Raw genomic sequence first — 26,649 nt, 5'->3', positions numbered from 1 at the left:
TAAAAGTAATGTCTTATGTATTATGCTAGAATTTTTATTTACAATTTTGTTTCACCAGTTGAGATCCTGGCCCAAAAAAAAAAAATTCTAACCAATTGGAGGGTTCAGAAAATCAGAATTGATATGAAAAAATTACATAGCATTAGTATCTTGTGTAAAATGTATTATGAAAGGTGTTTTAGGGACTATCAAAAAATTATAAAGTGTAAAGGAGCAAATAATTTGTCTTGCTAAGGCATTCTTAGTAAATGGACCAAAGGGATTGAACCTGGTAAAAACATTTTTTTTCAAAAACCCTGATCACAAGTTGGAAGGCCTCCTGGGCAACTTAGTGAGATCCTGACTCAAAATTAAAAAAAAAAAAAATCTTTAAAGGGCTTGGATATAGCTCAGTAGTACAGCACTCACCTAGCATGTTCAAATCTGCAGTACCACCAAACACACCTGCAAACACACATACAATTTTCTTGTTACCTAGTTTTTATACAAGTAAGTGGATATTCTTAGATAATATGCACCATGATGAGACTCAGCAAGTGAACCTGATAAATTTTGTATTCCTAACTCATGGAATATTGCTTCAGATATTGAGTGTTGAGTATGAAGCTAGTGAAGGAATGCATTTGAATTAAAGTTTGAATTAGTGGTAGACAGGACCAGTCATAAAATTGTCTTGGGAAGAAGAAATATATAATTCTAACAAACGAATAAATCCATATCAGGATGGAACAAAAAGAACAAAGTTAAAAAATGGAACATAGAGCAGGGCAGAATATATATACAAGGAACCAGAGAAAGAGTACATTGAAATCGACCACCTACTTCAAGGAATTTAGTAAACCCTTGTAAGGTTAAAAGATAATTTAGATTAGTGATCGAGAAAATGGTAAACACACAAGAATAATTGGCTTAAAAGGAAGCAAGAAACATAAGTTTGGGTTTTGTAAAAACCTTGGCAGATTGATGGCAGTATATTGCATTAGATTTTGAGAATTCATCATCCTGAGTTGTGAGGACATAAAGAGAGAGCATAGGTGTACAATCCTGAAAAATTGTGGCTTAAATTGTGCTCCATATGTGTAATATAAATGAATTGCCTTCTGCCATCCTGTATAACAAATTAGAATAAATAAATAATTTTAAAAAATAGCATAAACTGTTAGGAGACCACATCTAAAAACCAGCTAAAATAATTTTTAGGGTTTTGGGTTTTTTTGAGGGGTTTTATTTGGTTTGTTTTTGTGGAGCAAGAAGTAGGTGGGATAGGGATAGAGATGAAAATAATGAGGATTGTTAATAAAAGAATTTTGTTATTTTTGACACTTTGTAATTTAAAAAATATATTATGCCCAGTATACAACAAAATGTACTGATGTTTTTACCTCTTAAGCAGCCTTATCCTATTATTAAAAATTAAAATATATTTATAAACCATGTATCAGACAGAACACCTTAGAGAAAGAGAATCCTTGGACTGAGGTGGAAAAAATCAGAGTCTGTGTTCGAAAACGCCCACTGAGTATAAAAGAGGTACGTCGTGGAGAAATTAATATTATTATTGTAGAAGACAAAGAAACTCTGCTTGTACACGAGAAGAAAGAAGCACTTGACCTCACACAATATATTTTGCAGGTATGATTTTTTTCCTTTTGTGTTTGGAACTTATATTATCAAGTATGTCAATTCTCTGCTTTTTGTTTGAGTGGAATGCATACAAATTGTAAAATCCAGTTCTGTTTCAGTGTTATTTGTTCTTGGTGTGATATTTCATTAAATCATTGATACTTTGGACCTTCAATTTTTAAAAATATGGTGTAATAGGGTATACAAAAATGTAATTCTTCTACTCTTGTGCAATGGAGCTACATCATACATATTTTAACATACTTTACATGCTTTTTATTATATGTATTTAGCAAAAAGGGAGATAGGAGAGGGTAAAAAGAATTTAAATGAGTGATTGTGCATAGTACCAGTCACTGAACTTATATAAGCCCCAGGGTGATTATGGGATGGTCACTTAGTTGATCTCTATTCTTGCCTGCATTTTTTTTTTTTTTTTTTGTAGTTGTAGATGGACAGCATGCCTTTATTTGTTTCATTTTTATGTGGTGCTAAGGATCAAACCCAGTGCCTCACACATGATAGACAAGTGCTCCGTCACTGAGCTATAATCCCAGCCCCTCTTGCCTACATCTTGCAGTGTGAATCTACTCTCCTGATTGTGAGTTTAATGATGGGCAGTATCTTTTTTAATTACAAGGCACTAGATTGCCAACCAAATTCTTATTTTGGTTCCCAACTGTCTTGAACTTAGACTTAATTGGTGGAAATTGATCTCTCAGAAGGCTACTGTATGTAGGGTGATTGCAATGAATAAATATAATCCAGGAATATGTTTTCAAATCTAACATAAGGGTTTAAATAAAGCACTATTAGCTCAGACACATAAAAAATGTTCCCTGCTAAAATGATTATGAAGAGAGTTTGGTATTGAATGGAACTTATTCCAAGCTAATAGGTATCCTTGTAGTAACTCTTCATTCTCATACAGAATCAACCAACTCCACAGATGGAAGAAATCAAACTTTCGGTACTTTTAAATTTGTGAAACAATTGTGAATAATCTAAAACAGAGAATTGATAATCTGCTAAATGTTAAGATTTTGGAATTCAGAGTTAAGTTCTCCTTAAACATTTGTATTATTTTCATTCTCTCTTCCTTTATCACTCTTATCTCAAAACCCAGTGACTTGGGAGAGGGGGAAAAAAGTGGTGAGTAATCTGATGTGCTAGCAGTTCACCTTAGTCAGTTGAGATCTTATTTCTACTGGGAAAAATCTTAACACTGAAGTCAAGTTTTTAAGACTCTCTTCTTCTTTCAAACTTGCTTTGTTCTTCTTTTTCTTTGGTAACCAAAATTGGTTTTACAGTGACATTCAGCTTATTCCACCAATTCTTTCTATGGGCAATAAATTACCAGGCCACTGTACAATCAACCCAATCACTTTAACAGCCATATCGATTGCTGATCAATGCACAGTCTATTAGGTTTCAGTGGGAGGTATTTATTTTGAAGATGGTCTAAATGACCAATTTGTGGTAATGCTATCTAGTTCCATAGCTACTTATAGCCATAGTAATAACTCTAACCAATTACCATCTACCCAAGATTTCCTTAATGATGCTTCAGTCACAGTAATTCCCTTAAGGGGAGGCATCATCTTATCTTAGTATTTTTCCATTATCCCCAAACACAATAACCTTACTTCTTTGTCATTGCCATTGATCAATATTTATTGAATACCATTAGTTTCTATGGCATTTTCTCTGCTGTTTGAACTTTGGACCTTTGCTTTCATAGGTCAAAGTTCTTACCTGTCAATGCTGTAATATAAAAATATTGGAAGGACTTTTTTTTTTCTCTTTTCTTTCCTCAAAGAGTGAAGAAAAGGGAGGTTTATAACAAATGTAGTGCTAAATAAATATCGATTCTAGATTCTTTGTTTTATTTTTTAACTTATTCAGGGATTAAAGCAAAAGGTTTGTGCATCTAATTAAATATGGTATCTTTTCAAATCTTGTTGCTTAGTAAATATGATCATATACATGTAGTTGTACTATCTGATTTAACGATTACCTTTTATAATATCAACACAAATGAAGACAAGAAAACAATATGAATTGTGTGTGTATATATATATATATTTATGTTAACTACAGTAGTATCTTTCATATTTACACATCTTTTATGAAGAATGTTTACAAAAGTATTAGAAAAACCAACATTTAAATCCTATTTATACACACATCACACACACATATCTCCTCTTGAAAGCAGGGAGAGGAGGGGAGAAATAAATCCTATGAAAGGCAAGATATTGATGCTGTTAATAAAGACTTTGTTAGGTACTCTATCAAAAGCTAAAGTTATTCATGAGCATTTATTGAGGGAGAGGAAGAATTTCCATATTCTCAGTGAAATAAAAGGAAACAAAAGTATTCCTACATTTGGTTGTGATTTTTATTGAGTCAGGTATAAATAATGTTCATTAAAGCCATATTTTACAAATATATTTAAATTTATTATTGATCTTTTAAAGCTTACTCAAAAGTATAATGAACCCTGTGTACTTACCCCCCCTTTAATAGTTGTTAACAGCTTAGCATTTTAAAAATCTCATCACATCTTTCAAAAGACTAAAAGTTCACAGATCTTTTTATCATTCTTCACAGATTCATTATTCTCTTACCACCTGACTTTTGGAATTATTTTCTAATTGATAAACTTGATTTTGTGGTGCCAGTTTCTTTTAAATGATCTAACAAGCTTTCTATGTAATATAATGGTACACAAAGCAATGGGATAGAGTGACCCACATTAAATAGCCCAAGTCCAGTTTTCTGGATCTGCCCATTTAATTTTTTTCTTAACTGGATATTTAGAGCTATATGAAAAGTTAGCAGAAGGTAGGGCCTTATCACTCATTCATTGTGTATGGACTCTCATACTACAGTGAGCCTGGAATTTATTAGCATTTCTAACTCAGATATAGTTGGGTTGCTAATATGGTAAGCTGCTAAATTATGCAAATAATTACAGCTGCTGAATTAATGCTTTCCAGACTCAATGTAACAGGGTTTCCCATCTTTCCTTTTCCAAATTACCATGATTTTTTTACTCAAAAGCCATCTTAGAACCCTTTCTCTCCCCATATCTAGTCAGTTGCCAGGTTTTCATCTCCTTATTTCCATTATCATCATCTAATTTAGATCCTTCCTAACTTACAACTGAATTGTTTTGATTTGTTTTGTTTTGTTTTTTTTTTTTTTTAAATATTTATTTACTTTATTTTTCCAGCAGACACAACATCTTTGTTAGTATGTGGTGCTGAGGCCGCACGCATGCCAGGCGAGCGCGCTACCGCTTGAGCTACATCCCCAGCCCTGATTTGTTTTGTTTATGGTCCTGGGAACTGAACTCAGGGTGGTGTGGGAGGCTTTTCCACAGCGCTACATACCCAGCCCTTTTTATTTTTTATTTGAGAAGGGTCTCACTAAGTTGCTTAGGGCCTTGCTAATTGCTGAGGCTGGCCTCAAACTTGCAAACCTCCTGCCTCAGCCTTCTGAAATCATTGGGATTACAGGCATATACCCCCACACCTGGCACCACTGAATTATTACTTGAGTTCCTTTTCCCAGTCCATTCATATTGTAAAGCCAAATTAATCTTTCAGTGAAATAACTCAGATTGTCATTCTCCTTTGTTACATTTTTTACTGTCTCCCCCATTTACTGAATGGAATATGAGCATTCTGTCAACTCCTTTAAAGCTAGTATTCCAAGACCTCTATGGTATAGTCATAACTCTGTTTCCTTGTCTTACTTTCCTCCTTATAAAGGTCCTATTTTTCAGACTCCTTGGATTCTTGCTGTTCTTTAAAAAATTGATTAACAGTTAATTCCTCAACTTCTCTGCTTTGAATCTTTGCTCATACTTCCCCTAATTTCTCTCCATCTCTACCTCTCAAATTCCTCTTCCCCTGCATGGTATAGTCTCAGTACAGTCTTTTTTCATAATATCTTTCCCAGTCAGAGAGACCATGTCTTTTTCCATTGACTTCCACACATACTTTCTTTTAAGTTTCTGCTGCCTTATAGTCATTTGTATGTTTGTGTTAAAGAACATCTTTAGGAGGTGGTCTATATCTTTGGGTTCCTACATCTGCTTACTGCAATATGCATTCTACCAGTTGAACAATAAATGTTTATGGAACTAAAATTTAAGTTTTATAACCTACAGAATGGAAATCTTCCCTAGAATTTCCCCAAATTTTCAAATATACTGGCCTTAACCGGACTATAAGTATAATCCCCTATAGAATTCAATTACTCTCCCAGACCTAAAGAGGATTGATTGGCTCACTCATTTTCATTCATTGATTTACTTATCTAAGTGATAGCAGAAATTGTATGTCTTAGATTTTACATTGTTAGAACATGGCTACAGAGATCTCAAGTTAAAAAAAAGCACTGTCATTTACCAGTTATTGTTTATTTATTTGAGTTTGTCATGGTCAGTTACTATTATGTAAAAATATATTTAGACCATTATTATGTGTTAACTAGAATAGTAGTTAAGAAATTCCAGGGGCTGGAGTTGTAGCTCAGTGGTAGAATGCTTGCTTAGCATGTGTGAGGCACTGGGTTTGATTCTCAGCACTGTGTATAAATAGATAAAATAAAAGTCCATCAACAACTAAAAAATAAATAAGAAATTACAGAAAATGTCTATTTCTTTAAAAAATCAAATTTATTTTTCAGCATGTGTTTTATTTTGATGAAGTCTTTGGTGAGGCATGTACCAATGGAGATGTATACATGAAGACTACTTACCCACTCATTCAGCATATTTTCAATGGGTGAGAAAAATTATTTTCTTCTCTTGCTTTTTGTTTTCTATTTTCCATAAGTCATATTTCTGTACAAATATCATTTATGCTTTTCACTTCTTTTGACTGGAACATGAATTCTGTGTTTTGATCTAATGAGTTCAGATTCTAGAAGAGTACACTGTCTCAATTTATAGGATTTACCACGCATTCAGAAATTTGCAGCAGAATTTCCTTTTACACCCATGATATGGTCTCTTAACAATCTGTAAACAACTTAATTTTATCAAAATCTTCATAATTAAAAGGCTTAAGTGTTTTGATAATAGAGAAACAACTATGTATTCTGGCTACAGTTCAGTTGATTTTTTTTATCAGAGTAGGATAGATAAGTAAATATCATTTATCAACTTCTCATAGATGTATTTATTTGAAATTGTTATTCACACTTAGTAAACATTAATGAGGGGGAGGAGAACAGACATTAAATGGGACAAAAAAAGTAAGTAGGAGCCTGTTTTATATTTGAAATGTAGGTGTGTACTAGAGGAAAATGCCAAATAACCTGATAGAATCACTAATTCTGGATAATTTTTACTTTTAATTTTATAATTTTTATTTATGTATTTATTTTGCAGGACTGGGGGAATCAAACCCAAGTTTTTGCTCATGCCATGCAAGCACTCTATCACTGGCCTACATCCCCAGCCCTTATTTTAAAAAAAATAACTTAAAAGTAAAGTTATGATTTGCATACAATAAAAATCACATATAGTATTCAGGTTTGATGGAGTTTGATTGCTGTATATACATAAGTAACTCATACCTGAACAAGACATAGAACATTTCCATCACCCCAGAATGTTCTCTCCAGGTTTTTATGTTATCATCGACCTGCTTTACTATCTTACTCTCAAGATAGCCCACATTCTCCCTTGAATGTTTCTCTACCTCCTAAGAATCCTTGGTCTATGTCTTTGTCTGGCTCTTGCTGAAATTCTTTTCCATCAAGAATGCCAATAACTCCACTGATCCTGAGTTGAATTTCCCCTTTCCTCTAGGAAATCCTGGGACCCTTTCTGGAGATATTTCTTCTGCATGACAGTATTGTCAGTCTTTCTTATTTTAGTCAATCTTATAGGTATGAAATCATATCTTACCAAGGTTCTAATCTGAATTTCTCTAGTGCCTAGCACTACTGACCATCTTTTCATGTGCATATTGACCATTTGAATATCTTCATTTGCCCATTTTTTGTGTTATCTTTTTATTGTTATTTTGTAGAGTTTTTAATTAAAAATTTTTTTCTAAGCAGGCTAATAAAGCACAAATATCTTTCATGTTCAATTTCTTATGCACTAAAGATAGGGAGTGCTTTTTGAGAGAGCAAGTTTCTAAAACAAGTTTGAATTTGAACATCAAGACTTTAGTAATAAAAGATATAGTTGCAAATTAAGTGCATCCAATATGTAAAATGTAGTAAGATTTTCTTACCCGTATTTGTTATTTTAAAAAAATCATCCCTAAAATATTTAGAAGATAGATACTATTCTTCACTCTCATTCTGCTGGATCTTCTAGAGTAAGTTCAGATTTTCCTCCTGTATTCCTTTTCCTAACTGTACCTATGTCCCATGCCAGTGTATTTAAACTACCTATGCTGCCAGGCTTGGTGGCACATGCCTGTAATCCCAGTGACTCAGGAGGCTGAGGCAGGAGGGTCTTGAGTTCAAAGCCACCTCAGCAACTTAGCAAGGCCCTAAGCAACTTAGTGAGACCCTGCCTCAAAAAATAAAAAGGACTGGGGATGTGGTTCAGTAGTTAAGCACCCTTGGGTTCAATTCCCAGTACCAAAAAAGATAAATAAAAAAATAAACTACCTATGCTTCTGGGAGCCAGGGTTCAAAAGACAAGGAATAACTGGTCTCTGTTCGAAACAGCTTAAATCTGATTAGCTCCCATGTCTTGTTTCTCACCAAGGTTTCCTTGCTTTTCTCATTTCATTCTTTATTTTCTACCTGACTTCAAGTGCCTTTCTGGGAACTTGTCTCTTTGCCCACCTCTAGCTTCCTCTTATTCTTACTCAATACATGGACTTTATTTCTTTTGCAAGCATCTGCTTTTATCAGTAACCCATATGATTTGTGTTCAAGAGTCTGTAATAGCTCTTCATACCAATATTATATTAAGTCACTACTTAGCACTGCATAACTGGGTCCCATAATACTCAGATAATCTTGGCCTCCAGCTCCTCCTTTAACATACTATAATTGGCAATCTGGCCTCCTGAACTCCCTTTTCTACCTCTTATTCTATAGTTATTCACTCTCATATAGGATGTGTGCACACACATGTACCCACATGCAAGAATAGTGATTTTTTTCCACTTAGTATCATAAGGACATCAGGACTGGAAGGGATTTTTAGAAACCAGGTAACCCATAAATTTACTGGTGAAAGTGAAAATTCACACCCAGAGAGAAGTAAAGTGACTTTCCTAAAGCCTGTAGTTAATTAACGGCAGGGCAAAGTCCAAAACCCAAGTTTTTTGCTTCAATATTTGACATGTCTGCCACACCAAATCTATGCTACTACTGTGGTCTGCTCATACTGTTCCTATTTCACAGTAGTGGCTCTCTGCCTTCTCAGCTTGCTTTCAAGGCCCAGTCTAGTTTTCTACTCCTGTGAGTCTTTCCTCAGATGCTTTGCTTACATTGATTTTATCTTTGTCCAAACTTCCTTAATTATCATATGAGTGTAGTCACTACTATCCTATTTATTATATGATCTTCTATTACTTATTATGTTTGTTTTAATTCTCTATTACGTCTTTCTCCACATCTTTCTAAATTATAAGGTGAAATCTTCTTTTGATTATCTAAAGCACCTACCATGGGGTAGGAACTGAGGAAATGCTTGTTGACTAAGTGATTTTTTTTTTTCCCCTATACTGGGGATTGAACTTAGGAGTTCTCTACCACTAAGCTACATCCCCAGCCCATTTTGTGTTTTTATTTTGAGACAGGCCTCACTCGGTTGTTTAGAGCCACGCTAAGTTGCTAAGGTTAGCCTCAAACTTTTATTCCTCCAAACCACTGATTTTTCTTTCTTTCTGGATTATAGGCATGTAACACCATGCCTGACATCATCAAGTGATTTTTTTTTAAAGTATTCATTTCCTTATCTTCCATAGTTGTTTTACATAATTATATCACTTCCACAAAAAATTCCTATAAGAAAACTCAACACATTTGTTTGAGAATTTTTTGCTATGTTTTCATAATATAAAACCTTTCTTTCCTTAAAGAATTGTATGTTTATAGGATTCTGTTTATACCTGACTTGTCATTAAAAATCTATATGTAAATTAGCACTTCTTTTAATATGAATAAATGATTCAAATTATTCTTCTCCCAGAGGCAATGCTACTTGCTTTGCATATGGACAAACAGGTGCTGGAAAGACCTACACTATGATAGGAACTCATCAGAACCCAGGACTGTATGCTCTGGCAGCCAAAGATATCTTCAGGCAACTAGAAATGTCCCAGCCAAGAAGGCATTTCTTTGTGTGGATCAGCTTTTATGAAATCTACTGTGGACAGCTTTATGACCTCCTAAATAGAAGAAAAAGGTACTGGATATGAATTGTCATTACAGAATGAACCAGACCTGATGCATGTGGGGAGGAGTGAGTTGAGGCTGAGCATGGTGGAAAACTAGGAAAACTTAATCAGCATGAGACTAGAATCCCAGCAAAGGTATCTGATAGGATGTTCAAGTTTCATGTGCTTTAGGCAAGCAGTGGAATGAGGTTTGGAAAAGCAGTTCCTGTTCAAATAGGGAGGCCATGATACGGCAGGCCCTCATCAAAGAGGGCCACTAGGGTACTGAGCAACTGAAGAAGCCAGCAATTAGGCTTAGACTATTGTCCTCTGGACTACTCCATCAAAAAAGGGGCCTTTGGGTATGCCACAATTGAGAGAATGTGTAGGTATCTAGAATTCTGTCCAGGCACACAACTGCCAAAAAAAGGTTCTATTCTGGGGATGCGCTGGTCCAGAGTTGCTTTTCGTTTTTACCTGTGTTGGTGTCAAAGTTGTGTATTAGCTCAATCATGGCTTCTCTTCCAAGCCCAATGTCCCTATTAAAAGTCCTTTCCAGTCAGAATGCCCATTTTATTTAAAGAGAGTTGGCATGAGAATAAAAGTCACTATTGTGCTGTGTGTGTGTGTGTGTGTGTATGTGTGTGTGTGTGTGTTTATGTATGTATGTGTTTCTTTGGGCAAAAGGCCAATTAGGATATCTAGCTTTTTCTGAATACAGTTATTTAATGAATTGCCCAGATTATTTCCCTGTATATTTACATTCTTTAATTGTAGATAGGAGGATGGGACTATAATAACTCCCAAGTTTGAAGCTTCTGTGAGGCTTACTAGGGAAGAATCACACTTATTACTCTGCAGATGTCTTGAGCTATATGTAATTTTGTTTGTTTTATTTTTTCCCTTTTTTTTTTTGAAATATTTTTTAGTTGTCAATGGACCTTTATTTATTCATATAGGGTGCTGAGAATTGAACCCAGTGCCTCACACATGCTAGGCAAGTGCTCTACCACTGAACCACAACCCCAGCCCTGTTTGTTTGATTTTATATCTCTGTTGATTGGCTAATATAACTTAGTCTGTGGCCAGCGCAGACGGTAAACACAGGGAAATTCTCAGGGAGTTAGAAATAAAACACAGACACACAATTTTACCTTTAAACCAAGCTCCAGGACTGCTCCTTGTGCTCTCTGCCTCAAGCTCCCTGGGGGAAGCAAGGGTCTACAGGAGAGGCTAGCGAGAGAGAGCAAGCACGCTTGGGAGTGGGCTTTTATTGGGGAACTCTAAATTCTGGGGAAAATCCCATCCAATGAAGGTCAAGGGGGACAGTGTTGCAAGGTCAGGTGAGATGATTGGTTCCCTAGGGTAGTGGAGAGACATGCCTCTACAAGGACACCGTTCTCGAACCCAAGAAGGGCAGGGAAGTCCTGCCGCATTTTCTGCTACTGATGCCTCAAAACACTCAGCCGGGGAGTAACTCAGTCACTTGCCCACAAGTCACTTGGTCTCCCACAATATAATTTTTTTTTCAGTACTGGTGATTAGACCCAGAGGTACTGTATCCCCAGCCCTTTTTATGAGGCAGTGTCTCCCTACATTGCCAAGGCTGGCCTTAGACTTGTGATCCTCCTACTTCAGCCTCCCAAGTAGCTGGATTACCGGTGTGCCCCACTGTGTCTGGCTTAATATGATCTTTTTATTTCCTACCTTATGGGACTTTTGAAATGTTCTGGTCTACTGATGTCTTGTTTCCTGGTTTCATAGTTATGTTTTATCTTGTTTTTAAAATATATATATTTTATAATGCAGGGACTTTGACAAGATTTATATGCTAAGTCTGATTCTTAAACTGGAAAACAAAGATTAAGGATTGTCAAATTTCTAAAAGTAGAGGATGTTGTTTTCAGAGCCTTGCATAAAGGGTGAAGTAATATAACTCTAGCTTATGTGACTTAAAAATTTAGCAGTATATTTTTAATTATCCACTAAGAACCTCCCTGGGGTTAGCTTAGGACATTGGGTCTAGCATATATGAGGAATCTGAAAACTAGATCCTTCTTTCATTCCAGAAGGCGGACTACTCAGTAGTTTCTTTCCAAGAGATCATGGGCGTTGGCAAGACTGTTTTCGTCCAATTCTTCTGTAAAAGTTTGCAATTTTGGTGATACTAAGGACTGAATTCAGAAGCATTCTACCAACTGAGCTACATTCCCAGCCTTTTTATTTTTTAGACAGGATTTTTCTAAATTGCTGAGACTGGCATTGGACTTGTGATCCTCCTACCTCAGACCCAGAGTAGCTGGAATTATAGGCAATCCACACCCAGCAGAAAAAAAAAAAAAATTTTTTTTTTTTGAGATAGTCATTTTCTTTCTTTCTTTGTGTGTATGGGGGACAGGGTTTGCTGTAAAGTGGAATTCCATTATTCACCTTAATCGGTATCTTATTAAGGGGAAAAATATCCTTTGATGAATCTTTGATGCCCTTGATATATCTGGTTTAATGATAATGGAGTCCATGAGTCCATAACCTTTTGTTACCTTATTCACAGGTCTGAGGCATTCACATTAGCTCTTCCTGTCTACCATGGAAATGTGTAGACTTCAGGGTTAGTTTACTCCAACAGCTCAGGGATGTTAGAAGGACCAAGTTTGCTTCTCTGTTCTTCTATGGTGTTTGCTTCATCTTAAAACTAGTTCTCTTTATAGAAAAAAAAATGTCTGCCACTGCTCCCAAGACTATATGCTTTCACTTTTAGAGAGAGAAGCAGAGTACCTCACCACCAGGCACCTAATAAGAGATCAGGACTCTATCTATCTTATTTAGAGACAGGGTCTCCATGAGTTGTTTAGCGCTTTGCTTTTTGCTGAGGCTCGCTTTGAACTCGCGATCCTCCTGTCTCAGCCTCCCAAACCTCGGGGATTACAGGCTTGCACCATCACGCCCGACCAGGTCTTTATTTTCATTCGACAATCATTATAGCTGGGAATATACCATACCATCCACTGATTGGCATAGGTCTGGATTATATGCTTATTCTTTCTTTTTTTTTTTTTTTTTTAAACTAGGGATTTGAACCTAAGGGTGCTCTACCACTGAGCTGCACTCCCAGTCCCTTTTAAAAAAAAAAATATTTATTTTTTAGTTTTAGGTGGACACAGTATCTTTATTTTACATTATATGGTGCTGAGAATCAAACCCAGTGCCTCATGCATTCTAGGTGAGCACGCTACCACTTGAGCCACATCCCCAGCCCTCCCAGTCCCTTTTAATTTTTTATTTTGAAACAGGGTCTTGCTCAGTTGCCTAGTCTGGTCACAAATTTGCAGTCCTCTTGCCTCAGCCTCTGGAGTAGCTGGAATTATAGGGTGGGATTACAGATTATGGAAGTCTGAGGCTGAGGTCAGGAGGGTAGGACTGGGGAGAAGAAGTTTTCTATTCCACCCAAGTGGCAAAACTGCTACTTAATGGGGAGTGGGAAAATTGTTTCTGGGGAGACAAGAACAAAGTCCGTTAAAGCAGCGCCAACATACCAACCATATTTTTGCATCTGCAGGCTCTTCGCAAGAGAAGATAGCAAGCATGTGGTACAGATAGTGGGACTGCAGGAGCTCCAGGTGGATAGTGTGGAGGTCCTCTTAGAGGTAATTAATTCTTCTTTATTACTCCCCTATAGCAGCATAAGTCCAGGAAAGAATTTATTCTGCTACCTAGTAGGTAGACGCTCTCAGATCTAGGCAAAGGACAATGATAAGCACACCACTTCAAAATTGTAAAATGTGAGTCATCTTCTCAGAGGATGGCTTGTTTCTTAACAGAGTTGATGTTCCAATGCTATGGAGTGGGAGGTAGGGCGTGTAGGAAAAGCTAATTCATGGCAAAGTTGCTCCTGCACCAGTTTCAAAGACTGCTTTTGTGTTTTTCTGTGACAGTGAACTCTGGGGAATGCTGCTGGAGACAAACATTTTTATTAAAAAAAAAAGAAAATTGGGGGTGGGAGGTCCTGGAAATTGAACCCAAAGGGCACTCTGCCACTGAGCTACATCCCCAGACTTTCTTCTTCTTCTTTTTTTTTTTTTTAAATACAGGGCCTCTCTTAAATTGCTGAAGCTAGCCTCAAACTTGGATGGATTCTTCTGCCTTATCTTTTTAATTCCCTTTTCCTGAGACTAATTAATTAGGTTTTAACTAATTTTATTAGGTTTTTAAATATCCTACCACAGATTTTTTTTTTCTTTCAGAGTCTTTCACATACTGAGAAAGAATTCTACTCCACTAAGCTACAACCCCAGCCCTTTTTGTTTTCATTGTGAGATAGGGTCTCACAAAGTTGCCTAGGCTGGCCTTGAATTTGCAATCCTTTGGCCTCAATCTTCCAAGTAGCTGGGATTGCATGCCACCATGCCTAGCTAAGAATTTAAAAATCTACTCCTTTTATTAAAAAATTATCCTTTTATTATAACAAAAGTAATACTTGCTTATTATTAAATCTGAACATTATAGGAACACATAAGAAAATAGAAAATAAAGATCCTTTTAACTTACTCTATACAACTAGACCCCATCCCACCACTGACTTGCTATCCCCCTGAGATATCCACTGTTCTAGGTATTTATTAACTTATGTATAAATACATTTCTGGTGAACTTTCCTTTAATGCAGTGGTCCTCTGGCTTTACATTAGATCACTTATATACTATTATTTCCTTACTTTAAAAATGATTTAACCTTTTTTATTGTGGAAAAAAAATAGCACTACTCAGAAAAATGCATGAAACCTAAGTGTGAACAGTGTAAAGAAGCAAGCACTCTAGCAATCAGCCATGGAGATCAAGAAATAGATCATTTTAGTACCTCAAAAGTCTTCTGTGGGGGTTTGGATGTAGCTCAGCAGTGGAGCACTTGCCTAGCACGGGCAAGGACCTGGGTTCGATCCTTAGCACAACATAAAAATAAATAAGTAAAATAAAGGTATTGTGTTCAACTACAACTAAAAAATAAAAGTACTAAAAAAAAATCTCCTGTGTAACTTCCTAGTCACACATCTCAATTGTCCTGACTTTTACACTAATTGCTTTCTTGTTCTATTATAGTTTTACCACCTTTGTATTCTTTCCTAAAACTATATAACTTAGTTTTCACATTTTTTTGAGTTTTCACCTGTTTTTGAGATTTGTATGAATAGAACCACACTATATATATTCTTTTTTTTGTTCAAAATTATGCTTTTGAATTTCATTTATGATTTTTACATATAGATGTAGTTCTGTTCTTTCTTATCTGATTTATAGTGTAGTATTCCATCATAGGAAAATACCACAATTTATTCAATTTATTTATCCATTTTCCTGTTAATGGGTAGTGGGGTTGTTTCTGTTTTGGGGTTATTCTGCACAGCACAGCTGGGGATGTCCTTATCTTTAACGTTTATTTTGGTTGTCTGGTTATAAAATGATTATATCCGAGGACATGCATATCTTCAGCCTCACTAAATGATGACAACTGTTTTACAAAAAGATGTGCATTCCCACAAGCAGTATGTGAGCAATCCCATTGCTCTTCACTTCACCAACGCTTTCCTCTTTTTTTTTTGGTATTGGGAATTGAAGTCAGAGCCTCGTGTATGCTAAGCAAGCACTCTACTTCTGTGCTTATTCCCAGCCTTTTTATCTCAACTCATTAAGTTGCCCAAGCTGGTCTTGAATTTGCCATCTTCTTTCCTCAAACTTCCAAATTACAGGGATTTCAGGTGTATGCCACGTTGCTCAGCTCACCAATACTTTTTTATTTTTGGTTGTAGATGAATATAATACCTTTGTTTAATTTATTTATTTTTATTTCTTTGATCAAGAAGGAAATTGAATATCTTAAGTACTAAGGATTGAACCCAGGGCCTCACACATGCTAGGCATGTACTCTACCACTGAACCCCTACTCTTTTTTTCTTACTATGCTGGGGATTGAATTCAGCTAGTGCTTGTGCATGCTAGGCAAGTATTCTATTACTGAGCCACATCTCCAGCCCTATCCCGTATATTTTTAATTTATCATTTGAATTTCCTCTTTTGGGGATGCCAATTTGGGTCTTGCTCATGTTGAGGTGGTCTTTTCCTTACCTATTATGTATTTTGGATTTGAGTCTTTTTTTCAGTTATTTTATGTCATAAGCATGTGGTCTAATTCAGTGGCCTGTCTTCCAGTTTCATTATTTCATTAGTTTTATTTATTTATTTATTGTCAGGGTGATGTAGTTCTAGTTATTGAACCCAGGACCTTGTGTATACTAGACAAGCACTCGTCCACTAAGCTACATCCCCAGCCTTCATTTGAAGACTCAGCTTCCTTGAGTCTTCCTTAGGTCAATAAAATTAGAATTTCTCAGTGGTGGGGCCCAGGCACAGGTTTGATAATTATTTAAAACTGAAATATAGTTTATATGCCACAAAATTCACCTAATTGTATAATTTGGTAGGCTTTTAAATATAGCTTTTTTATTGAAATATAATTTAGATCCATAATACCCACCCTTTTAAAGTATGCAATTCAGTAACTTTTTTAGTAGATCCATAAAGTTGTGTGATCATTGCCACTAATTCCAGAAAATTTTTATCACCTCAAAATGAAACCCTGTGTCTGTTAGCAGTCATTCCCTATTTCTCCTACCAAGTGCCTAGCATCCACTAATTTTTATCTATGTGGATTTGCTAATTTGGCTATGTCATATAAACAGAATCTCATAACATACAACCATTTGTCTCAACTTCTTTCACTTAGTATAAAATTTTCAAGATTCACCCATGCTATAGCATGTATATATATATAGCATGATATATATATATAGCATGATATATATATAGCATGATATATATATATATATATATATATATATATATATATATATATATATCATGTATTTCTTTTTGTTTGTTTGTTTGTTTTGGTACCAGGGATTGAACTCAGGGGCACTCAACCACTGAAGCCATATCCCCAGCCCTATTTTGTATTTTATTTTGAGACAGGGTCTCACTGAGTTGCTTAGAACCTTGCAGTTGCTGAGGCTGGCTTTTGAACTCATGATCCTCCTGCCTCAGCTTCCCAAGCTGCTGGGATTATGGGCATGCACCCATCTAGGACTTCATTTCTTTCTTTCTTTCTTTCTTTTTTTTTTTTTTTAGGACTTCATTTCTTTTTATGCCTGATTTATAGCCCATTATATGGCTGTGCCACATTTTATTTATCCATTCATCAATTGATGGACATTCGAGTTATTTCCACTTTTAGCCATTATGAATAGTGTTGCTATGAACATTCATGTACAAAAGTTTTTGTGTGGACATGTTTTCAGTTTTATTGTGTGTATGCCTAGGAATGGAATTACTGGGACATACTTTTTTGAGGAACTGCCACACTGATTTCCATAGTAACTGTACCATTTTGCACTCCCACCAGCAATATATGAGGATTGGTATTATTTTAGAATCTCCTCAGGTGGTTATAATGTACCACCCTCATAGTCATTCTTCTAGTACATCCAACAATCCTGGCTCGAGTAAGGGGGGATGGCTAGGATGGGAAGGACCTGACAAGACTTACATTTAGTATAGCTTCAAGTATGCCACTCCAGGGAGAAATATCTGAGGCTTTGACCAAGCCCAAGGAACCAGGGAAAGCAGACAGGTTTGGTATTGTAGAAATGCCTTCAATTAGCACCAAAATTAAAGCCTCTCTGGCTAATTATATCTTTCCTGCTTTCTTTCTCACTATGTTTTAATAATAGTTGCAAACATTTTGGGTACTATCTACTGAAAACTTGGCTAAGGATTTTTGCAAATATTATTCCCTTTAATTATCACAAAATCAGGTAAATATTGTAAAATTCATCTTACAGATGAGAAAAACTGAGAATGAAATTGACAACTATCACATAGCTAGTGGCTGACAGAACTAAATTCTGACTCAGATTAATCATAGTCTAAAGCCCATTTCCATACTCTAAAGACCTTTTCACTATACTATACTACCTATAGTGGCATTAGATTATTGATTAGAGATAAATTTTTCTTCTTAACGAAGTAGGAAAGCTGGGCATGGTGGCACACACCTGCAATCCCAGCAGCTCAGGAAGCTAAGGCAGAGGAGGATCATGAGTTCAAAGCCAGCCTCAGCAAAAGCAAGGTTCTAAGCAACTCAGTGAGACCCTGTCTCTAAATAAAATACAGATAGGGCTGGGGATATGGCTCAGTGATCGAGTGCCCCTGAGTGGTACCTCTGCCCCCCCAAAAAAAGAAAAAGTAGGAAAAAGGATACTGAGATCATTTGCTTAAAAAAATGGATATTTAAAGGACTGTTTAACCTCAAATAACAGGGTTTATGGAAATTTTTATTATTGGTTTTTCAAAGCTAAGAGTTGGGACTTGGGTGAGTGAAATGACAGGTTGGCCCACCATTGGTATACTTCTTTTTCCTGGGACAAATAGGTAAGTTTTGCTTACCTATGAGGCCTGAGACCTCATATTTTGTGATTATCAGATTCCTGTGTCTTAGGATCCAAAACATGAGGATAGCATCTGATTGTGGTTGGTTTTTAAGGACCCTTTTTTGTGATTGCAGAGGAAGGCACAGAACAAAAGTGTATGGGACATGTTGTTGGGGCTTCCTTGAGACTGAGAGCTTTCTTAAGTTGTCTGGAGCTCCCTTCACTATGGAATCCTAAGAAAATTATTTATCCCACACTTATTCCCTGTGGTTGTTTTCTTCCTACTTCTCCCCAGCCAATCCTTCATTTGATAGGAGTTTTGGGTAAATCTGGTCCTCGTGCTTTCTTTGTCCCTGAGATTACACTAATTAAATGGGACAGGAACAAACATTATGAGAAAATCCATTTTCCTTGTCTGTGGGCCATAATTGTGCTGCTAAGGGGCTGTGTATTTCAAGTCACCCTCTGTATCCTGAAAGAGTTTAAAACATTGTTCTAAAGTATTGTTCCTAAGAAAAGCAGAAAAAACTTTGTTAGTCAACAAATTATTATTTTATCACTAACGACACCCTCAGTCTGTGATACTTAGGGTATTGTATTAGCAAGAAAATAGCAAAGATCAAGATGGAAAGTTGACATAAATTATAAACATCTGACACAGTTACCCTCATAAAACATTTATTGACTGGAAACTACACTTGCTGACTCAGGTGTCACTGTGACGTCTCAGGTATTGCGCACATGTTCACATGTTTGCTGAAGTGTCTTCTTCAGGTGGTACTCTCAGATCTCCTCAGGTCCTCAGGCATGGCCACTTGTTGCCTGCCTGTGCAGCAGCAGCTTCCTTTTTCATATAGGATTATCTTTCCTCTAGAAAATTTCTCCTTTCATGTGTATTTGATTACCCAATCTTACCAACATAGGGACCAGGACTTCCCTGACTTTAAAGAGGACTCACTGCTTCATCACAGTTCCCAAATTTGGAATCAAGATCTTTTTTTTTTCTGTCAATTAATGGGCATTTTAAAAAATATTTATTTTTTAGTTGTAGGTGGACATAATATCTTTATTTCATTTTTATGTGGTGCTGAGGTTTGAACCCAGTGCCTCACGTATGCTAGGCGAGCACTCTACCACTGAGCCACAATCCCAGCCTATAATGAGCATTTTTTTTTAAAGAGAGAGAGAGAGAGAATTTTTTAATATTTGTTTTTTAGTTTTCGGTGGACTCAACATCTTTATTTTATTTTTATGTGGTGCTGAGGATTGAACCCAGCATCCCACGCATGCCAGGCAAGCGCGTTACTGCTTGAGCCACATCCCCAGCCCCAATGAGCATGTTTTTAAATTTAGAGATTTGCAGGGTTTTGGGTTTGGGTTGTTTTTTTTTTTTTTTTTTAATATGTGTGTGTGTGTGTTTTAACTGATGCAAGTGAGTAGTTTCTATTGCAACTTGAAGACAATACATCACAGAAACTTTATGATAGGTCTGGGGGAAAGTATTATTTCCAATAAATGATGAAATAGTTTGTCTTTGGCAATATGATTACATATGAAGAATGCAAAATACAAGTATGGCCATGCCTCCAAAGCAACACAAGTCCCTAGAGTTCAGCTGACTGCACCTGTCTTCATACTGCTTCTGTTAACATAGAAGGGCATAGCCCTTCTTTGGTATTTGCATAGGAAAGCTTAGTGATTAAAGCCTTATAACCAGATGGATCTGGGTGCCAGTGCCATATATCCTTGAGCATATCCTTTATCTTTCTGAGCTTGAAACATGGATAACAGATGATTGGGTTGGATGATAGAAGGAATTGAGATAATGTACAAGAGGTGCTTAATTACTATGATAGTGGCTCTGTTTTTCACATATATTATTCTAAAGTCTCTGAATATTTCCCAGCACCATAGAATTCAATAGTTGTCTCTACTTTCTATTGCAGCAGTTCCCATTTCACTACTCATATAACATTCTAAAGAACCTAGATACTGAAACTTGTCCAGTAGACCTTAGATAGGGAGGGGGGAGTTTGAGAAGGACATAGAGGAAAAGTGGGCCTAATGATTTTTAAGGTGTTTGCGTTAATTTTGCTCAGTTCCTAGACTTCTATTTCTCCCAAGTAAATTATCTTTTTTTCCTTCTTTCCCTCCCTCTTTTCCTTCCTTTCCTTTTTGTTTAGCTTGTACTGGAGAACTTGTGGCATCTCACATTGATCTCTAAAGCTGTATTTTACATTTATAGAAAGAAACCATTTTAAGTTAGGGAAACTTACACAAAAATGTTCTTTAGTATATTTTTTAATTAACATTTATTATTACCATGTGCCAATTTAGTAGTAATGAATGCTTTACATATATTATCTTTTTTAGTCCTCATAACTTAACATTTAAGATTCTCATTTTATAGATAATAAACTGATGCCCTGAAAAGTCAGGTGGTTTGCACAAATAGTAGAGCTGGCATGTGAACCCTGACAGTCTAATATTAGATTTCACTTAACCTCTACACTTCAGTTGTATGTAATTTCCAAAAGTTTGATGATGTTTGATATTCACAAACTACCTCGTTTTTACTCCTCTTAGCTTCCTTATTCCACAGTTTGTTTCTTTCTTTCTTTTTCCTGGTACTGGGGATTGAACCCAGGGGTGCTTAATCACTGAGACACATCCACAGCCCTTTTTTTAATATTTATTTTTTAGCTTTAGGTGGATACAATATCTTTATTTTTTATTTTTATGTAGTGCTGAGGATCAAACCCAGCATCTCATGCATGCTAGGCAAGCACTCTACCACTGAGCCACAACCCCAGCCCACATCCACAGCCCTTTTTAAAATTTTTATTTTGAGACAGGGTCTTGCTAAATTGCTGAGACTGGCTTTGAACTTGCAATCCTCCTGTCTCAGCTTTCCAAGCTGTGGGAATTATAGGTATGCACCACCACACCCAGCTATTCCACAGTTTCTGAAAGGTATGGTGATAGTAGACAGTTATTGAAACTGAAAAAAACTGGACCTAGAACCAGAAATTCCTTCACACCTACCCTAATAGGCATTTAGCCAGAAAAGTTCACCTCAACATGTTAGGCTTTTTGAAACACATTGCAGTTAGTCTTTATTCCAATTGGGGGTGAGGGGATTGGTCTCAAGGGAAGTCATGGGCTCATGATAATCAAAATAACTCATCACTTCCCTATTCCTACATATGAGGCCTGGCATGCTTCATGCCTGCATCCTGACAGAACAGGTAGATATGATTGGTCATTCCTTGTTATGCATTTCTGTCCTTCAGTTACTAAGATAGATGAATATTATGAGACTTTGTTTTGGAGCCAAGTATGCCCCGGGGATTTTAGTTAGGCTAAATCCATCAAAGCTATTAAAAAGAGCATATGAGATCAAGAAGTAAATTAGCTCTTGAGCTATTGAATGTTCTCCCACGAAATCAGTATTCCACATTGTTTTCATTGCCATTGGGTACGTGCTCTGTATGATTTAGTGTTTGGGCAGCTTTCGACCTGGACAGAAAAAACTGCATCATACTGACAAAATTATATGTCTGGTCTGTACTGCTTACTTGCCAACTCTTTGGAGCCAGAGGGCTTGTTTGCTCCTTGGGGAAGTTATTCTATGTGTTTTATTTTCAGGTGATCTTAAAGGGCAGCAAGGAGCGTAGCACTGGGGCCACTGGAGTTAATGCGGACTCCTCCCGCTCTCATGCTATCATCCAAATTCAGATCAAAGATTCAGCCAAGAGGACATTTGGCAGGTGAGCTGGAAATATTCAGGGAATTGCATTGTCTGCCTTTGCTTAATGTGATTTTGAAATATTTGTTATCAACAACAGGACACCATGCCATCATGGAAGTCTTCATTTTGGAGGATACAGAGAAGAGTTGTTAGCCCTGAAATAAATCATTGTTCCAAAATGCCATCAATTGATTGACCATGAAATAATGACCTATTGTTGGTCAATCCTAAGTTATTGAAAGGGACATTGATTGCTTCTGACTTGAAACACAGTATCAGAGAAACAGCAAGGAATGCATCTCAGAAAGCTTACAAGCCATAAAAGAAGTCAGGGGGTGGGGGGACTTAATCCATTCTTCTTGAAAAAGCCATAAGACAATTGGATACATTCATTGCTTCTCTGGTGCTTAGCAAACACTCTGCCACGCTGATAGATGAGCCTGTCTCACCTCTGAATAATGAGTCTTTTTTTTTTCTCTCTTTCTCTTTCCCTCCTTTTCTTCTTCTTCTTCTTCTTCTTCTTTTTTTTTTTTTTTTTTTTTTTGCTGGAAAGCAGCTACAAAAGTTTCTATTTAATTACCTAATGATAACCAAACTGATTTGTAGTAGGGTCACTTAGCCTTATGGGAAGAGTACTTTATCAATTTCAGTCATACTTTCTCACAAATGAACCAATAGAAGTGTTTATGTGAACAGCTCCAATAGCAGCTGACAGATCCGTGTTTTTGGAAAGCTGACAGTAATGTTTTTTTCTTTCCTGAGGATGGCCAGTGTTAATTTCTTCCTGAAGTTACAGAATGTCAACTAATATCAAAATTTAAAAAAATTTTAAAAATTTAAAAAAAACCCAAACCTCAAAGTCATTTTTGGTGTGTCTTTTCTCTAGGATCTCCTTTATTGACTTGGCTGGCAGTGAAAGAGCAGCAGATGCCAGGGACTCAGATAGACAGACAAAGATGGAAGGTGCAGAAATAAACCAGAGTCTTCTGGCTGTAAGTTGTTCAAAATCTAAAAATCCTTCTTGAGAGATGTTACCTCTTACATGCAACCAGAATGGGTGAGAATGGAGTGAAATTAGAGCAACAGGTGTGTTCTCATCTGGCAGAAGAATTCCTGGACTGGAGAAAAGTTGGGCTCTTAGCAATGCTAGACAACTCTTCTCTCCCTGCCTTCTCTTTTTTGGTCAATCCCTGCCAAGTAGGAATAAAAATATTTCTGCAAGTTACTAGCTTAGTAAGCTTTTCCTTTTCTCTAAATTTTAAAATTGTATTAATTCCTCAATCTACCAAAGTAGATTAAATACCATAATGATCTTCCATATACTTGTTATCCAGCTTCAACAGTTATCAACATTTGAAAAAGTAAACAATCCCAACTTTCCCCTTGTCAAATTATTTTAAAGAAAATCCTAGTCATCAAGTCATTTCTTCTATAAATATTATATACCTCAAAAATAGGACACTTTTAAAAATATAACCATAATACCAACATCATACCTTTAATGTTATCTGTTTTTCAGTATATATTATAATTTCTGCAGGTTTCCCATAAATGTCTTTTTACTGTCAACTTGTTCAAATTAACATGCAAACAATATCCTACATTGCTTCTCCCTCCCTCCCTCTTATTTTTTTCTATATCTATGTATTTAAAAAAAAAAAAACGGTCACTTGTCTTGCATCCCCATGCTGATGTTTAATATGTTATTCTTCCCTCTGTATTTCCTATAATGTGGTTAAATCTCTATCTGTCTGTGCTGTTCAGTGTGGCTAGTCTGGATTTTGAAGACTTATTACCAAAAAAAGCATGCAAAAATCTCACTAATATTTTTGCATGTTTATTGCATGCAAAATTATATTTTGAGCTGGGCATGATAGAATATGCCTGTAATCCCAGCAGCTCAGGAGGCTTAGACAGGATTACAAGTTCAGAGTCAGCCTCAGCAACAGTGAGGCGAAGCAACTTAGTGAGACCCTGTCTCTAAATAAAATACAAAATAGGGCTGGGGATGTAGCTCAGTGGTTGGGTGCCCCTGAGTTCAATTCTTGGTACCCCCGCCAAAGTTATATTTTGGATATAGTGATTAAATAAAATATGTGAGTACCATTAATTTCACCTGCCACCAACCATTTCTCCAAGAAACCAATATATTTTTAGCATTTGCTAAATGTCAAATGTAGTTTTCCCAACAACTCTGTAAGGCAAGTTAAGCAAATTCTCTTATTCCTACCTTATAGATTAGGATTCCCAGGTTCAGATGGATTGAATTATCTGAGGATCCACCACCTCTAACCAAAAAATATGTGATTCTGATATTTTAAACAATGGTCTAGGAATCAACTATGAAACATGGAAAGAAATATCTATGAAGTCATATGCCCTTTGTGACTTGACTTTGTCTATTTCATATGGGGAACAAGCATGCAAAGGGGCCTGGACCTTCTAGAATAGTATCAAAATATTGTGCTTTGTAAGGTATACAAAGGTAGCCTTATTTCTTTCCTGGGCATTTCCCTTGGTTCCTTAGTGTTTAGTAAACTTTGTTGACCATTCCATTCTGATTGAGCAGGGCTAAAAAGGATCCAAGGACTCTCATAGGTATTGATTGTACCACTTGGATTTGAAGATGTAAGGGATGGGTATAAGAGGCAGGGTTTAGTTATTTTTTCATTCCTTCAGGAAAATCTATCCAGTGCTAAAATTGGGGGATACTGGATTGATTTTTAAAACAGAAAGATATTGCCTTATACTTTATGTCCTGCAGCTTCCTGGATAGAGGTTAGGCAATGATGGGCCTTTATGACTGCTGCCAATAACAGCCACAGCAAATTCTGGAGGCTAATTTTCCTCCTCTTGGCAGAATCCCTCACTGATACTTCCAAGGGATTACTTTCTTCCTCTTTCCTCTTTCTCATTTATTGCCTTTTAGCCTATATGCTTGACTCAGAAATAGAAGGTCTTTCCTTCCTCATCTTGCTCTCCCACTCTCCCTACCATTTCTTTTTTTAAAAACTACTTTTTTTGTGGATGGACATAAAAACTTTAATTAATTAATTAACTTATTTTGTATGTGGTGCTGAGGATCAAACCCAGAACCTCACACATACTAGGCGAGCACTCTACCACAGAGCTACAGTCCCAGCCCCCCCCACACCATTTCTAATGGACATTCCACTCCTTGGTTTATACTGAAGGGACTTCAAAATAGCATACTACAGGGACACAGCCACATCAATGTTTATAGCAGCACAATTCACAATAGCTAAATTGTGGAACCAACCCACATGCCCTTCAGTAGATGAATGGATAGGGAAACTGTGGAATATTACTTAATATTAATGGAATATTACTCAGCATTAAAAGAGAACAAAATCATGGTATTTGCAGGTAAATGGAGTTAGAGAATATTATGCTAAGTGAAGTAAGCCAATCCCAAAAAACCAAAGACCGAATCTTTTCTTTGATTTGAGATGCTGACTGATAATGGGGATGGGGTGGGGCGCATGAGAGGAATGGAGGAACTTTAGACAGATCCAGAGCAGGTCATGTCCGGGTACGAAGGATCCTGCCCTCAATGGTCACTGCAGCACCACCCACAACAGGGGAACCACCCAAATGTCCACTGCTAAGGACGGAGAAGGACACATGGGAAAAGGGGAGGGAGGTGAAGAGAGGGGGCATGGGGGTAGGAAAGATGGTGGGATGAGATGGACATCATTACCCTAAACACATGTATGAAGACATGAATGGTGTGAAACTACTTTGTGTACAACCAGAGACTTGAAAAATTGTGCTCTATATGTGTAATATGAATGGAATTGCATTCTGCTATCATATATAACAAATTAGAATAAATAAATAATTTACAAAAACGATTTTTAGTTGTGGATGGACATAATAACTTTATCTATTTATTTATTTAATTTTTGTATGTAGTGCTGAGGATTGAACCCAGCGCTTCATATGTAGTAGGCAACCGCTCTACAACAGAGCCACAGTCCCAGCCCCCTCCCCACCATTTCTTTCTTTCTTTTTATATATATATATATATATATATATATTTTTTTTTTTTTAAGTTTTAGGTGGACACAATATCTTTTTTTTTAAATATATTTTAGTTATTGATGAACCTTTACTTTATTCATTTACTTATATGTGGTGCTGAGAATCGAACCCAGTGCCTCACACATGCTAGGCAAGTGCTCTACCTCTGAGCCACAATCCCAGCCCTGGACACATTATCTTTATTTTGCATTATGTGGTGCTGAGGATCGAACCCAGTGCCTCATGCCACTGAGCCACAACCCTAGCCCACCCCTCCCCACCATTTCTTTTCTTTTCTTTTTTTTTTTTTTTATGTTTATTCTTAAGTTTTAGGTGGACACAGTATCTTTATTTTACATTTATGTGGTGCTGAGGATCAAAT

At 36.5% G+C, this 26,649-nt stretch overlaps 1 protein-coding gene across 1 annotated transcript in view; it reads left to right on the top strand.

Annotated features, from left to right (window-relative positions):
• Kif24 (kinesin family member 24) overlaps positions 1 to 26,649 on the top strand; it is a 41,503-nt gene that overhangs the window by 4,337 nt on the left and 10,517 nt on the right. The window contains exons 2-7 of the mRNA XM_027931051.2: positions 1,443 to 1,632; positions 6,325 to 6,422; positions 9,809 to 10,024; positions 13,552 to 13,639; positions 22,121 to 22,242; positions 23,110 to 23,215. Coding sequence (XP_027786852.2) covers positions 1,443 to 1,632; positions 6,325 to 6,422; positions 9,809 to 10,024; positions 13,552 to 13,639; positions 22,121 to 22,242; positions 23,110 to 23,215 — 820 coding nt within the window. The remainder of the gene's footprint in view (positions 1 to 1,442; positions 1,633 to 6,324; positions 6,423 to 9,808; positions 10,025 to 13,551; positions 13,640 to 22,120; positions 22,243 to 23,109; positions 23,216 to 26,649) is intronic.

Source organism: Marmota flaviventris, chromosome 13 (genome assembly GCF_047511675.1).
Source record: "Marmota flaviventris isolate mMarFla1 chromosome 13, mMarFla1.hap1, whole genome shotgun sequence".
Lineage (NCBI taxonomy): Eukaryota > Metazoa > Chordata > Mammalia > Rodentia > Sciuridae > Marmota > Marmota flaviventris.
This window is presented reverse-complemented; position numbering and strand designations above follow the sequence as displayed.